Source organism: Pan troglodytes, chromosome 5 (assembly GCF_028858775.2).
Source record: "Pan troglodytes isolate AG18354 chromosome 5, NHGRI_mPanTro3-v2.0_pri, whole genome shotgun sequence".
Lineage (NCBI taxonomy): Eukaryota > Metazoa > Chordata > Mammalia > Primates > Hominidae > Pan > Pan troglodytes.
The window spans coordinates 118092119-118109557 of record NC_072403.2 but is presented as its reverse complement, the minus strand read 5'-3'; the positions used below and the strand labels follow the sequence as shown (position 1 = coordinate 118109557).

Below are 17439 nucleotides of genomic sequence, written 5' to 3'. Positions count from 1 at the left end.
CTACTGAGCTTTCCCAAAGTGGCTATACCATTTTACAGTCTCACCAGCAGTGTATAAGGATTCCAGTGTCTCCACATCCTCAGTCACATGTATTGCCATCCTAGTGGTATCTCATGATGATTTTAATTCTCATTTTTCTAATGACTAATGGTATTGAACATGTTTTCATGTGCTTATTATAATTTGTAGATCTCTTTGATGAAGTGTCTATCCAAATCCTTGTTTTTTTTCATGGATTGTTTCCTTATTACTCAGTTTTTAGCATTATTTATATATTCTGGATACAAGTTCTTTATCAGATATACAATTTGCAGATATTTTCTCCTAGTCTGTGACTTGCCTTCATTTTCTTTCTCTCTTTCTCACTCTCTCTCTTTTTTTTTTCCCAGACAGGGTCTCGCTCTGTCACCCAGGTTGGAGCGCAGTGGTGCAATCTTGGCTAACTGCAACCTCCACCTCCGGGTTCAAGTGATTCTCGTGACTCAGCCTCCCTAGTAGCTGGGATTACAGGTGCCTGCCACCATGCCCGGCTAATATTTGTGTTTTTAGTAGAGACAGGGTTTCACTGTGTTGGCCAGACTGGTCTCAAACTCCTGACCACAGGGGATTCACCCGCCTCAGCCTCCCAAAGTGCTGGCATTACAAGTGTGAGCTACCATGCCCAGCCTTGTCTTCATTTTCTTTTGAAGGATAAAAGCATTTAATTTTGGTGAATTCCTGTCTATCAAGTTTTTTTAATGGATTATGTTCAGTTAAATAACTAAAACTTTTTTTCTTATAGGCAATACATTTACATATTTTAAAAATCAAAGCATATATAAAGGAATTTAGTAAAAAGTCTCTTTCCTAACTACCTGTTCACCAAACTCTAACCTGGTTCCCCTTTCTAGAGACAACCAGTGTTGCCATTTTCCTGTATATCTTTAGAGATAGTTAAGTAAACTTTTTATTTTTGAACTCAGGCTACAGAAATTTTGCCTAAGTAACTCATAACTTCTGAGAAATTCCCAGAAATTCAAGAATAAGCTTACTTTTTTAGTTCATTTTCTCTGTGTTATAAGGGTGTTTGTTTTTGATCTATTTAATATCTATTTTTGTTTTTGAGGATTTTGGAATATAGATGAATTATTTTCATTTGAAGTGTAATGAAGAGGTTAATCGTTTTTATTGCTGATAGAGATAAACCCCATAAACCTCTTACCTGTCCATGGCAGCACTGGCTTTCAGTTACTCATTTCTCTGTATTTTTTTTTTTCCCTTTTTGAGTACTTTGTAGTAGTACTTTAAAGAACATTAAAAACTAGATGCTGTCTTAGTCTGTTTGTGTTGCTATAAAGAAACACCTGAGGTTGGGTAATTTATAAAGAAAAAAGGTTTATTTAACTCACAGCTCTACTGCCTGGAGATTGGGCATCTCATGAGACCCTCAGGCTGCTTCTACTCATGGTGGAAGCTGAAGGGAAGTTGGTGTGTGTGGTGGTCACATGGTGAGAGAGGAAGCCAGAGAGAGCAGGGTGGTGCCAGGCTTTTTATAATAACCAGCTCTTGTGGGAACTAAAACAGTGAGAACTCACTCCTCCACACCCAGGGAGGGCATGAATCTATTCATGAGGGATCCACCCCCGCCCCCCCCTACCCCAACCCAAATACCTCCCATTAGGCCCCATTTCCAACTTTGGTGATAAAATTTCAACACGAGGTTTGGCGGGGACAAGCAACCACACTATAACAAATGATTTTATCAATTAGGAGTAAATGAAATTTAAGCCAGAGTTTAATATTTGAATAACTACCTTTTTTGAAAACAAAAGGCAGGGTCTCACTGTGTTGCCCAGGCTGGTCTTACATTTCTCACTCAAGTGATACTCCCACTTTAGCTTCACAAAGTACTGAGATTATAGGCATGAGCTACTGCACCCAGCCTCAAATGACTACCTTATTGCACTTTTCCTAGATTTTTTTTGACAATCTACTTTTAAAAATATGTCGTTTTAAACTTACTTTTTTATAACATCCTTGACTATAGAATCAGAACACTGCAATGAAACCCAAAACTTTGGAAGGAATGTGTTCTGTAATGATCTGTCCCCTAACAGCAGCACAATTGTCACAGACACAAAATGATCCATATTTGCTAGTCCCAAGTTTATATAAGGGGGGGGGGGGGTCTCCCTTGATACATTTGTGTTTTATCTGTAAAAACTAAAGTTAACAGTTGCTTTTTAATCCAGGAAAGAGGGCTTACTTGAAATTTTATATTGTTTATTTTGTTAATGGATTCATTTGTTCAATTCATTTTTATTTCATGGTTGCCAATTTCTAGTTTGTGGGTGTGGTTAAGGAGTGCCTAGAGTGGGAAGAAATTAGTTGGGTGTTAATACTGTATTTTACTTCTTTAAAGAATTGTATAACTGTAGAACTTTCAAGCTACTTTTTTTTTTTTGAGACCGATTCTCACTCTGTTGCTCAGGCTGGAGTGCAGTGATGCCATCTCAGCTCACTACAACCCCTGCCTCCCAGGTTCAAGCAATCTTGTGCTTCGGTCACGCAAGTAGCTGGGATTACAGGCATGTGCCACCATGCCTGGCTAATTTTTGTATATTTCGTAGAGATGGGGTTTCACCATGTTGGCCAGGCTGGTCTTGAACTCCTGGCCTCAAGTGATTCACCCACCTTGGCCTCCCAAAGTTCACTCTCTTAATTTTTGCATGATTGTGCCAAAGGTCTCTTAACCACTTAATTGCAGAAATAGGTTTAGAACACAGGTCTCCATCTCCTGGTGGTCTTTTGGTTTTTCCACTTTACTATGCTGCCATTTGTTTTTGTTTTCTTTCTTTTTAACTTTTTGGTTTAGTTTAAAATAACATTCTGAAATACTTGCTTTTTCCTTACTCTTTATTTTACTTTCACAAATCTTAGTCTTCAATTTGTGTTTAGTATCTAATCTGCCTACATGCTCTTCTCTCTTAATAATATTTCTGATATGATCTTAGGAACCTGAGTGTCTACTGTTTTTATTTTGTTTGTTTTGTTATTTTAGTGTTCCTATATATAATCCTGACCACTCTTGTTGAATTTTTTAAATGGTGATTATGAACATCAGACACGTAAATGAAAAGCATTCAAGTGCTTTGAACTGACACTCTCAGAATACACCTTTATTCTGCTCTTATACCCAGGTTACAAGACAAGATTAACGTGACCCTACACAAGAAAGGCACACAAATTTGTGAAGCTGTTCTTTTAAAAGAGATTCTTTGTTCTCTTAAATTTCTAGGCTGCTCTACGTGTACATCCTTTTCTAGGGGATACACAGTGTGACTTCCCTTGTGGTTTTTTTTTTGTTTTTTTTTTTTTTTTTAGAGGGGAGCAGTGAGGCAGCACAGCCACACAACCTAATCCACAAACCTTCCTTTTAGGTGATTTCAGGTGCTGTAGGTGAGTACATCTGTGTGACAGACTTCTCCCCATGCAAACTGTCAAATGCTTCTCTTGACTGCAGAACACACACTTCATTGAAATGACATAGATAATGCCTATTCTTTTCAGGTATTTTTGATGGTATCTTTCATACCAGGAGGAAGCCACATCTCTAACACATCTCAGTATCTTTTCTTTAGAAAAAAGCTTTTATCTTTGCTTCTTCTTTTTATTACATATTAAAAAAAATTGTCATTTAAAAAGCTATGTAGAGTATCCAAAACCTCGAGTCACTGTTTCAGTAAAAAACTGTTTACTGCCTGGTTCAGTTCACCTGTAGTATTGTCAGATGTGTCAAACATGAAGCATTTTGACACACCTGCACTCAACTTAAGTTGAAAGCGAAAGACTTTAAGATTGGGTGTGTATGGATAAGAACTTGCTGTCATCACATGATGAAAAGAGAAAGTACTTCATAAAAGTTATGTGGCACCATTGTCTTCTACTCCCTACAAGTGATTCAGTGATGAAAGAATTTTGTCTGATTTCATCATATGAAAGTCGAATGTACTAGTATTTATGAATACGTGCTTTAGGTCATTGTTCTTGTGGAGTAACTAATGATGAGCTGCTGCTTGTGGAGTAACTAATGGTGAGCTCTTTTGTGTGTTCCTTTCTTTTTTTGTAAATGGCTAAGGGAATTAGTCAAGTTGGAGGTAACAGGAAATGACCAAAGGTGAGCTCAGGTAAATTGTTTTTGTCGTTTCAGCTGTAGTTAAAATGACTCAGAGATCTAAGCTGCTGTGCCAGACCTCAAGTGAAATATTTTTTTCTTTGTACATTAAAAATAACATATCAAGAACATTTATTTTTACCTTGGAGAATACAAAACACCTATAAGCTTTACCCAATTATACTTCATTTCCCAGTCTTCTAATGTAATGTATAACAACGTGGTAACCTAGGCAGGTGGATCACCTGAGGTCAGGAGTTAGAGACCAGCCTGACCAACATGGTGAAACCCCGTCTCTACTAAAAGTACAAAATTAGCTGGGCGTGGTGGTGCATGCCTGTAATCCCAGCTACTCGGGAGGCTGAGGCAGGAGAATTGGTTGAACCCAGGAGCCAGAGGTTGCAGTGACCTGGAATGCGCCATTGCAGTCTAGCCTGGGCACCAAGAGTGAAACTCCATCTCAAAAAAAAAAAAAAAAAAAAGAAAAGAAAAAGAAAAGAAAAAATGGTATATTCACATTTTTTTCTCCTTTGCTGTATATGATTAGATTATGTTAATAAAGTGAATTAGTTGACAAGATAAATTTTTTTCAGACATAAAGCAGTTAGAAAAAGAAACATATAAATCTTATGCTGACCGTATAAAGCAGATACTTTTAAGTATTTGGACAAAATTGAAGCTGGTTAGTATCTCGTGATTTGAGATAATATTTGAGCAATAATCACATTTGTCAGTGTGATGGCACTGCCCCCGGAAGAATAGGCACTTCAGTTTGCAAACTCATGCCACAGGAATTAAAAAAACTCCAATCCCCAAACCTCATCAGATTGCAGGTTTTACAATTTCAGTAATTCTTTAGATATTCATTTAGAATTTGAATTAGAAGGAATTAGTATCTCTGTACCTTCACACTATTTGATTTGGGCAATCATTTAGAGTTTTTTTTAATGAATATTCAGTTTTCTTATTTTATAAAATAATGAGGTGTCCTGCTACCATCTTACAGGATGCATACAGAGTTTAAATGAACCAGAAGTTTTTTGAAGTGAGTCTTCATAGTCTTTTGTATTTTTCGAGACTTTACATTTGAATCTGTTTTTGTTTCTTAGAGTTTTGTTAGCATTTTTCACAAGTAAAAGAACTGTACTCATAAGAAATTTACAAAGGAAACTGATAAAGAAGCACGTTTGTTTTTTTTGTTGTTGTTTGTTGTTAATTCCACTATGCATAGACAAGTAGATGATGTTCAGCCTACACATAGAAGTTATAAATGTATAATGCTCTAAATGTAAATCAATATTGTAACTGCTTATATAAATAAAATAACTCAAGTTATGGCAAGAGACATTGATTTCTGCTTTCTTAGAAGTTAACTTCTGGACATGATTAGAAGTGCCTGAAGTGTCTCTGGTATGGAAGAAATAAGCTTATTTTACTAAGGCATCTTCATAGTCACTGCATTTCCTGCAGCCAGATTGACTGTGATCATATACTTGTTAAAATATTTTAAACCTCTTTAAGGCAAAAGGTCCAAAACTAGACTGTAATAGATAGTTGCTGGTAGTTTTCACATTGAAGAAAACCATAAAGAGCAAATTGTGCATATATTTGGTGTTTAATCTCTTCATAAGTGACCATGGAAAGTCCATTTGTAACTTTGTGGAGATACTGTAAGCCTGACATAAGGGATGGGGTCACTTGGCTGTAATGGGAGCCTCTCCTTTCAGTCTTAGCCTAGCACTCTCTGCTTGTATTCCTTATTGTATACATATTTTATGGAAGAAATGATACAGTGTCATTCACAGTGGGAATTCCAAAAGTTCTTCAAATGTAGCCCTCATAAGCATGTTTAAATAATCTGTTAGGCTCAGTTTAAATTTACTAATTACAATATGTTTTCTTAATTTATCATTATACTATTAAATTCTAAGATTAAATGAATCAAATTCTTTGCTTTGATTGCTTCCGTCTCCCTCCGTCTCTGCATGTTGTCTCAGCACATGGGCAACATTGACTAATTCTGGTGATAGAGAATCTCTTAATTCCTAAGGCCATTACATATGTTTTTTTCTAAAATCAAAGAAACAATGCTGATTATTTTCATTCTCCACTACTGGAAATGATGAGATTACTGGACCTGACAGAAGATGCTTCTGGTTTCTCCTTCTGAATTATTGTTATCTTAATCTCAAGAAGTTAAATGAATTAACCTGACTGTCCCCAAAATGAGAAACACTTGCACAACTATTTCATCTTTAGCACTAGAAAACAAAATTCTCTTACCAAAATAATAGTATATGCAGACAGTTAAAAACAAGTTATCTTTTCATTGAAACAGGTACTATGGGGCTTCATTCTGACCATATGTAAACAGCACAATTATTGTCTATATTTTAAATAAAGCAATTAAGTTGAGCTATTCTATAGTTCATACTTGACAAATATTAATGGACCCTATTACACCCAACTAGAGTTACTGGGTCATTTTATGAAAGCAGATAAAATAATATTGTTTTCAAAGTTTATTTATGTATTTATTAATGAACAAGGTTTAATTTTTAACTTTTACCACATTTTTATCTTATTGTCAGGAAGCTTTTAATGAGTTTTAAAATGGCCTTACAATCACTTAATTTAATACACTTTGCTTTTTATAATTACAACTGATCATATGGGATTTTTTATATTATTTAAATTTTAGTTTATATCCTCCTTACTAAGAAATACAGAGATTATAAGCAAAAGTCAATGAAAGAATTAATATGGACATGTTTTTAAATTGTTTAAAATGTTAAGAGTCAAAGCTCTGAAAATATTTTGGACAGAAATAATAAAGATATAAAATGTATACATGGAAAGAGATATTTGGTATATCTGGTATTTGGTATATACTGGGATATTGCATGTTCATTAAGACCTGTACTGCTAAGTGAGTATGCATCCGGAAGAAGTTAATGTAAGTATTTTTAAATGGGTTTGTATTTTTCTGATAAACAGCACTCTCCTTCTGTTTGTGATCATAGGATAAAAGCCCTGTAAGCTTGTATATGTTCATTTTTACTGCTACATCATGTAGTGTGCTCTTAAGATTGAGATCTCATTCCCCAGGAAGCATTTCTGTCCAAGATTAATTGCCCTTTTAAAATCAGCGTTTGATGTATTTCTTTGGCTATATCCTGGCTTGGTTTAACCCTCTTTGACCTGACCTCGCTGACTATTACCTCCGTGGCTGAGACAAAATCCTTCAGCATGATGTATGCACTTCACATTTCAGCCTGTGGTTTTTCATGTCGATGGATTCAATTAGTTGGTGTTTTACTAATGAACATATCAGAGGTTAAAGAATTTGTCAGACAGAACAAAATTGTTCAGGCTAGTGGTAATCAGAAAGCTCGTCGCTCTATTTTTTAAAACTTCTAAGCAGTATTAAGTATTTTTCAGAAATTTTACCTTCAGTATTACACATTCCAAGATAGCAAATCAAGTCATTTTCTGCTGAATTATAAAATATAAATATGAAGCCACAAAGCTGAACACAATGGTTATACCATTTGATCTTAGAATTCTACTCCATATTTAAAGTATGAGCTTTTAAAAAATTAATTAAACTGAAATTTTCTTGTTAAAAACATGTATGAATTTCCCTTAAAGATACATCATCCATTTCTTTAAGCCTCCTTTAAATATTAATAGTAAGAAGGAAACTCAAGCACCTCACTAGAATCTCAAGTCACCTGTTTTTAAAGACATTTATAGATCATATTCCTTGTTGAAATTGGCTTAGTTGAATAAGACCTAAAACCCAGATTGGGATGAGAAAGGTAATTAGTAGCCATTAGTAATAGAAATCTTTAGAACTCAAATTTATCACACAGTGCAAGTTCTCAAATGATATACTTAAAATGTATAACATAAAGATTTTGAAAGGTTTTTTTTTTACCTGAATGTTTTCATCTTTTTTAAAAAAAATAACCTTACCTAAAGTCTATTAAATGATATATCTGTAGTACAGTAGGGCTCATTTGACTTATAGGTGATGTGCTCCACTTGAATATATGTGTTGAGAGCACTATTAAATAAACGTGAAGGTTTCTAATACTTAAGAATTTTTCTTAATGTCATTTAATTTGCATAATCATCGAGTCTGGGTTTTTGTTGTCTTTTAAAAAATACATTTATTAAAATTATATGCCATACTGCATAAAAATGGAACTGAATATCAGGAGGTGTTACCATGAGGCCAAATTCTTACAGCCCTTTGTATGCCAATCACATAATTGAATCCATGGTTTTTATATATCTTTTGATATATCTAGTACTAAAAAAATGAACTTATTCTTATAACGTGTGTAAGAAGAGAATTACAATCGCTCTTTACTTTTTGTTACTAAATCATGACCTTTTTAAAATGATCTTCTGTCCTCACATACTTTATCAGTTACATTTTTGACACCATTATTTTTTATTAGAGAGTGAGCAGGAGAGAGGGGTGGAGAAGAGTCACTCGTGTTATTGAGTACCCTGTGTCCAAGTCCTGTGCTAGGGTCGCTGCTGAGTACTTTGCTTGGATATCCCATTTAATCCTTCATGTAACTGGAGATTAGAATTCTTTGTTCACACTGTAAGATGAGGAAACAGAAGTTTGAGTGAATTGCTTGAGAATTCAAAACTAATAAATTATGATGGTTTACACTCTGAAAGAAATATTTTGCTGTTTAGACGTAAAAGACCCAGATACTGGAACTGGGAGACGTGTTAGTGATCCTCTACTCTGGACCAGTTTGCAAACTGACCCACAGAGTTAAATGAGAAGCTATCATGGGTTATAAATCAGCAAGCAGAACTTAGGAGATGGTCTCAATCCCACATTAGCAAAAGCTGCCATATCTTTACCTGTGTTGTATATTGGGTTTCTACATAAAATTTTGTTTGTAGAAAAATTCTACACTGGTATGATCATAAGATTCATTCTAGGGAACATTTTTAAAAAAAGACTTTACCCCAGAAATTGATTCAGAAAGTCTGGAGAGGAGCTCAGCTCATATATATGTATATATTCTTTTAATTTCCCACATGATTCTAATGGTCAGCTAGATTTTCAAACCATACATCTATATAGGCATCTTCATTTTATATATAAAGAAACAGCTTCAAAGTGACATGAGACCTGCTCAGAGCCCTTTGTTGCCAGAACTGGAATTCAAGTTGCCTAACCCCCAATTTATCTTTCATTAGTACCTTGCTAACTAGTGGTGCATAATTGGCCCTCTCTCCTTTATGTCTCATTTATATTATTGTATATTGATAACAGTCATTGTATCTATGTCTATATGTAAGCATCATTTTTTAATATATACATAAGAAGTTACCATTATTTTAACTTTGTGATTTCCATTAATGACTTGTGTGGTTAATGTGATTTTTATTTTTTCTTCTTATTTTTTTTCTATATGTAATTCTTACCATTCTAATCATATAACCAAAATCTACTTGAATATATTTTTCTTAAAACGTAACTTTTTTTTTATGTTCACTTTTAAGTAGATGCTGGTTTCTAAAAGTGCTTTGCGGACATTATACAAAATAATGAGATGTACTCTTCAAAATTGTAAAGGTTAAGAAATGTAGAAAAGGCTAAAAAACGGTTGCAGATTAAAAGAGAGTAGAGAGACATGAAAATTAAATGCAATATGTGCATCCTTGACATGACCTGAATGTATCCCCCAGAATTCACATGTTAGAAGCTTAATCCCCAATGCAGCAGTGTTGGGAGGTGAGGCTTTTTGGGGGGTGTTTAAGTCATGAGGGCTCTGCCCTCATGAATGGGTTAATGCTGGTATGAAAAGGATTTGCAAGAGTGGGTTCACTGTCTCTCACACTTCCACGTTCTTCCATATGAGAACACAGCAAGAAGCTCATACCAGGTGCCAGCACTTTGATCTTGGATTTTCCAGCCTCCAGAACTGTGAGAAATAAATGTTTGTCCTTTATAAATTATCCAATTATAGCATCACAGACAGACTAAGACAGTCCTGGACTGAATCCTAGATTGAAGAAAAATACATTATTGGGATAGTTGATAAATTTGAATATGGACTACATGAATATTTTATTATTTTATATATCATGGTATATCAGTATTTTTTATTGTGATAACTATACTGTAGTTATGTAAAAGAATATCTTATATTAGAAATGGTACACTGTAAGTTTGAAATCATAACAAAAATTACTCTCCGAAAAGTGCCCTATATAAAGAAGTTCATATAGAACTAGTTCACTTGATTTTTCTCATATGTTTGCCTAACTTAAAGCTTCAAGCTAGCTTTTTTTAAAAACCTGAGTGGGAGAGGCATACAGTAACATTTTTCTCCTGAGTCATTTTCTTTGTAGTGACATTTCTCATTCTAAGTATTAAGGTCTAGATTCCCATTTTGAAACAAAAAGACATGTTTACCAAAAATATTGTTTACTTTAACAGTATCAAGTGTTTCCTTTGTACTGTAAGAAAAAGACATCTACTGATTTTTTTTTTTTTTTTTACTGTTTTATTGTTAATTTTTTGTTTTTACACAGGGTCTCACTTGTTACCCATGCTGGAGTGCAGTGGTGCCATCACGGCTCACTGTAGCCTCGACCTCCTGGGCTCAGGCAATCCTCCCACCTCAGCCTCCCAAGTAGCTGGAACTACAGGCATGCACCACCACGCCCAGCTAAGCTAATCTTTGTTTGTTTGGTTGAGTTTTTTAATTTTTTGTAGAGATGGGGTCTGTTGCCCAGGCTGGTCTCAAACTCCTGGGCTCAAGCGATCCTCCCACCTTGACCTCCCAAAGTGCTGGGATTACAGACATGAGCCACCACACCTGGCCTGTTTTCTTTTATTGGTTTTGATATTACTAAAATGTCCTTCATACTTTGTTGTTATTTATGGTACCATGAATTAAGGATAGCATATACATTTGGCTTATCTGGAAACATTTTTTACTTTGTTGTTTTAATAACCAAAGCAGTCTTTACGGGTAGAGTTATTCTCCATGGTAGGGCTAGCTATCAGAAAGCATTCCAAAAACATTAATTTTGACAGTATAATTCTACCAGCAACAATATTATGCCAGCTATGAGAATATTTATTATCTAATTACTGTATATGTCAGGTACCATGCTAGGCACTGGGGACAGAGTAACAAATAAGAGAGAAACTTCGGTTTGAAGTTTCTGCTGCCCTATTCTAAGAATCCCTCTGTTTAAAATTGTGTTATTGAGGCAAGTCAGAAAATAAACAAAATACATAAATGCCGGTGAGATATTTGGACATATGTAGGCAGTGACAAAATAATATATTTAAAACCTTAAAACTGTTCTGTTGAGGGATATGACAGTCTTAGATTCTTTCCTTAGTTACTTAAATTTAGTTAGTGATGCTTTTATGTTAAAAATTAAAAGTGGCCCCAGCTTCTAAACCAGAGAATCAGTGCTACTTATTCAGGGTTTGGGTAAGGGGATTTATTAGGCTTGTTACACAGTGTTTGAATAGTGCTTTTGTCTTCCAGCTTCTGTTGTACAACTCATAAACTCCAGCAATCCTTTTGTAACATGGTTGGTCTTTTGCCTTTCAGATACACTGTGCATCATCAGTGGATTGTTTACCATATTGTATTTGCTCCCATGTTTAAATATTGCTTTAGATACAGTACTTTGGATATTGAGTTGTGACTTGTTTCTTCTGCTGTTTCATAGTATACAAAGGTGACTGGCTTAAGGAAAAACTTCAGAGATAAGGAACTTTTACTCTTACACCACTATTCTTTCATTTTTTGACTCAGTGCTAAGTAGGAGGAAGATTCTGAGAATATTAAAATATTTCAAAGAAATATAAGAATATGAAGAGAATTATACCGGAAATGTTTTCAAATATTCTAAGAAAGATTTAATACAGTAAAGCTTTAGCAAACTGGAACTTATAAGCAATGAATCATTCCAGATAGCTGAGGGTTTCTCCATTTCAATACCAATGTTTAAAAAATCTTTCCAAAGTACTGGTTACTATGCTTTCTATAGTATTCTGTATATAGCTTAATATTTCATTATGAAAACAAATCATTGTATTAACACTATGGTCACAACTGTGTCAAATTATGTATAGGTGCAACAAAGAAAAAATAAAGCATTTTTTAAGGTTAGTAGTATTATAAAGTGATACCTTTTTTCAAAATTGTTTTAAGCTATGGCACAGTGATTTGGGAGTTTGGAATGTTTTATTTGGTTATCTTTGGAATTGTTAGTATGTTAAGTTTTTATTTTTCACATTCTTTTATCAACTGTAGTATTTTGTGTCCTCTGTTGACTGTCACCTGGGACTGTGCTGCCTCTAACAGGAAGTCTAAATATTTCTTTAAAAGGGTCTCTTGTTTCAGGTGCCAGCCAAGTCATTATCACCATACATCATCAGCTCATTTTGCCCAGACCTTAGAGCACTTACAGATTCAAAAGTCATTTTGAACAGAGCAGAAAGGAAAACGTAGAGTATTTCTCCTTTATAGAGTTGCTTGATTCCCTGTTTCCTTGTTGTCTTCTGTCACCAGGAAGCTGAGAGGTTTAGACATTGTATTTTGAAGAGAAGGTAAAGGAGACAAACCCAGAATTGTGCTAAAGGAATAGCACAAAGTTTCTTGATGGTTCTATTTTTTTTTTTCTTTTTCATTAGAGGAGTTTGGCTTTGCTTTCTTTGTTTTTCTATGACAAAAATCTTTATATTTACTTTAAAAGTTGTCAGTACAACACACCAAAATCATGAAAAACACAAAATCTTAAGTTTAATTTGGAATACAATTGAATTTAAAAGAAAGGTGTAAATTTCAGCCCCCTTTTAATTAGCAAGTGGATGTTAACAAAAATCAGTCAGGCTTTATAACTCTAAAACAGGAATCCCTGAGTCAGATTTGTAATCCCTTCTCATTAAAATTTTAACTGTTATTCAAATAGTATCTCTAAGACATTTTGATACATACTTGAATGCTTTACTGAAAACAACTAAAGCTCACCTGTGTCTTACTAAACATCTCAAATACTGATCTGATTCTTGATTTCTAGTCACATTTCTATTTTACATTTTCAAAATATGTATGGACCGACTTCATGTACTTGTCATTTTTAATAACCATATAGTACAGTTTTTAATGTATAACTAAAATAAATTTTGGTCATTGGTACAATGGGCTGTTTTTGCCACTACAGTTTCATTAACGTCAGTCTTAAGTAAGCACAGTAATTAAGAAAGAAGTAATACTTTCACATACAGCAACAGAATTTTTATCAGAATATATTGTAACCCTCAGGTTTCTGTTTTGGGTGATACATACTGCAACATTTGAACTTTCTCCATGTCCACATTTCCTGTTCAGGGGACAAAACAGGTTTAAAATCCATTTAATGCACTAAGGATTCTCAAAAGGCACCAGATTATTTTTTCTTCAACTGTTTTGACTTTTATTGTTGTTGGATTTCTTTCTTGGAATAGATGGGGAAAAAAAGAATCAAGTGATGATTCATGGAATTGAGCCAATGTTGGAAACACCTCTGCAGTGGCTGAGTGAACATCTGAGCTACCCGGATAATTTTCTTCATATTAGTATCATCCCACAGCCAACAGATTGAAGGATCAACTATTTGCCTGAAAAGAATCATCCTTAAATGGGATTTATCAGAGCATGTCACCCTTTTGCTTCAATCAGGTTTGGTGGAGGCAACCTGACCAGAAACACTTCGCTGCTGCAAGCCAGACAGGAAAAAGATTCCATGTCAGATAAGGCAACTGGGCTGGTCTTACTTTGCATCACCTCTGCTTTCCTCCACTGCCATCATTAAACCTCAGCTGTGACATGAAAGACTTACCGGACCACTGCAGGTCTTCTGTAAAATATAATGAAGCTGAAACCTTTGGCCTAAGAAGAAAATGGAAGTATGTGCCACTCGATTTGTATTTCTGATTAACAAATAAACAGGGGTATTTCCTAAGGTGACCATGGTTGAACTTTAGCTCATGAAAGTGGAAACATTGGTTTAATTTTCAAGAGAATTAAGAAAGTAAAAGAGAAATTCTGTTATCAATAACTTGCAAGTAATTTTTTGTAAAAGATTGAATTACGGTAAACCCATCTTTCCTTAACGAAAATTTCCTATGTTTACAGTCTGTCTATTGGTATGCAATCTTGTAACTTTGATAATGAACAGTGAGAGATTTTTAAATAAAGCCTCTAAATATGTTTTGTCATTTAATAACATACAGTTTTGTCACTTTTCAAGTACTTTCTGACTCACATACAGTAGATCACTTTTTACTCTGTGTTACCATTTTGACTGGTCGTCATTGGCATGGGGTGGATATAGGGCATAGGACTACTTGTCTCAGGAGCTGTCATAGAATTTCTTGCTGCCAATTAAAAAACCTGTGTTCTTTACACACTACACGTATAAATATTGTAACTGTTCATCTTTGTTGTTTTATCACTGTAAGCCTGTCAAATCATAGTATCCTAAGCATCTGTAAATGCTAATTTTGCATTTTTGGAAAAACTCATTCCTTCCAAGCTTGTGTTTTTCATTGGCTCCAGGTCTAATTTTTCACTGTGGTCCCTGGCAGCCAGTCTTTTGAAGTTTAAAGATTACCTGTCTCCTGACTGCAGTACCTTTTCTTTAATTTTTACCAAAAATATCCAGAGGTTACTGGAGTTCTTATTCAATATAAGGAAAGTTTGCTGCACTTTATTACCAAGCCTCTGGGATTTTACCAGTCAAACATATTTGTGCATTACATTTCATTTCTTATGAGCTAGCTGGCTGTCCATATTGAATGTTGACCCATTTGAGTACGCTAAAAGGCTTACAGTATCAGACACGATCATGGTTTTAGATCCCATAATAAAAATGAATGTTTTTCTTATAAAAAATTATACAAATGCTGAAGTGAGATTCTACTATTGTTCATTGCTTCCTTTTCTTTTTCCTTTTGTGATTTTCACTGATTAATAGCACATTTCTTCACAAAATTAGATAAAGTTGGTCAAAGACCAAATATTCTGGAATGGAAATTGTAAAGCTTAATCAAAAAGAATAGCCAGTACAGCATACAATCTCAGAAACTTAGAAGCAAGTAGAAAATAATTGGTTGATGTAAACGAAAGTGCCATTTTAGTAAAGGCAGGAAAAAAATAGCAATATTTGAGTTATGTAAGGATAAAAAATCCACTGACTTGTATTTTTGCACAAGAGGCTGGTCTGAATATGATTGTTCACATTAAGAGTGTTTATTCGTCGGTTCGTTTTGGGGATTTTCCCCCTTGATGTTTTGACAGATTGAAGTGAGCTTTAGTGAGCAAAAGGATCAGAATGCAGGGAACACTAAGCTGTGATGAAGAAAGTGTGGTAAAAAGCCAGAGTAGTTTTATACAGACAAAACCAGTGTCAGGCCTTTGCAGTAGGCTTGAGTGAACTTCTGATCTAGATTTGAAAGTAAATTTTATGAAGACATTGCCCATTTTTACTTCCTCATTCATTATTGTACCAGCATCATAACTTTATTACTCTAATCCCAGGTAAGTCAAGCCTACAATGCCCTAGAGGAAGAGTAAAACCAGAAATTCATGCTGGCTTAAATAATCTATTTTTGTTTCTTTTCATTTGAATATTTAAATTTTATGGTTTATTAAAAAATTAAATAAATGTTGTGTCCGTCTTTATTTAAAACAAGTTACCTGTTGATAAAATCATTAAAATTTCCTTAGTCACAATCTGTCATAAAAGTTTCTTGGAGAAATAGGATGGAGGGATATAGAAGAGAATATAAAAGAAAATTGGAGAAGACCCCCAATATGCCTATTTGACTAATAGTAAATAGTGACCTCCTAGGAAAATACAAATACATTTTTAAATATTGGCATTGTTAACTAGGAACGAGTAAATTCAGATTAAAGTAAGTCATTGTCCTTTATAATGTTGATTTTCATTCGGATGACCTAAATTATGACCATGGAATTCAACTCTAATTGCCATTTTAATAAAGGCAGAAAAAAATAGCAATATTTGAGTTATGTAAGGATAAAAAATCCACTGACTTGTATTTTTGCACAAGAGGCTGGTCTGAATATGATTGTTCACATTAAGAGTGTTTATTCTTCGTTTCAGTTTGGGGAGTTGAACTGATAAGCACCAAGATTTTCTTACAGATTTAGGGACCCGAAGTAACTTGTTTATAATTTAAGTTGACTTATCAGTCTTTATAGGATTATGAGGTATAAACCATATTCCAATCTGAGTGTGAGGTGAATTCATTTAGTGTACTAGTCTTGTTACATTTAACACTGGAAACAAGCTAGGAGTTGATCATTTTCTGAGAAAACTATATAAGCTTTGACATTGTGTGACAGTAGTTTTTAATGTTATCTTTCTACAGTATTTTTTAATAGGCTATTTGGGGTAACCTTTTGTTCAGTTTTTAGAAATTTGGTTTATGTGGGTCATGCCAGAGAATGACAGTCTCACTTTTATTTACCATACTATTGATATTTAGGTCTGAGGTAAGTTGGGTTTCCTGTTACATGTGCCAGCATGGTTGAAATACAAATGTAAAACCTTGGGGTATGATCGGAAAATCAAGTGTGACCATATTTAGGAATATTTGAACCTATTCATTGTCGATCAGTGGATGGAGTCCATCAAAATACCTACTTGCCTGAGTTCTGTCATCCTCTTGTTTCCTAAATATATTTATCTCCTGGTCTGAAAATATTAAAAATTACAGTGATGGTAGAGAGGAAAGAAGAGAGGCATGCCTCTTTTCAGATCATTTGAGATTAAGCGAAAACTTGGACATTATAAAAATTTATTTACTGTGTAGCTTTATTTGACAAAAGCATCTTTCACATTATCAATCATGAATTATAAATTTGATTCTTCATGCTTACGAGCAGATATAGTACTACTGTGAAATCTAGTAGGAACAATATAGTAACCATGGAGTGAAAGACTCAATTTTTAGGTCCTTTAGGTAGCTCTTTAAGTACTTAGGTTTTTAAGTGCAAAATCATTTTTATTAACTGTGTTACTGTATTAGAATGATATATAGTGAGATAAAGACAAATTTGAAGATTGAGGGATGTCAGTGCGCTTTGACATATAAGTTGACTCCTATGAAAGTGATTAGTTTGGCTTTCCCTCTGTAGCTTTCTCACCTCCACATCTCAAGGATAAATAAAGTACAACCAGGTGTTTTCCATTTTTTCCCCCAGTTC

The 17439-nt window shown here is 34.4% G+C and overlaps 1 protein-coding gene across 8 annotated transcripts in view; it reads left to right on the top strand.

Moving 5' to 3' along the window:
* ATG5 (autophagy related 5) overlaps positions 1 to 14433 on the top strand; it is a 143880-nt gene extending 129447 nt beyond the window's left edge. For 7 of the 8 annotated variants that reach the window (XM_518659.7, XM_009451766.5, XM_063813329.1 and 4 more), the window contains one exon: positions 13671 to 14433. In XM_518659.7, the coding sequence (XP_518659.1) occupies positions 13671 to 13807 (137 nt within the window). In that variant the 3' untranslated portion in view covers positions 13808 to 14433. Of the gene's footprint in view, positions 1 to 389; positions 4609 to 13670 lie in introns of those variants that run through there. The other variant, XM_054686174.2, reaches the window with a different exon arrangement.
* The last annotated feature ends 3006 nt before the right edge of the window (positions 14434 to 17439 follow it).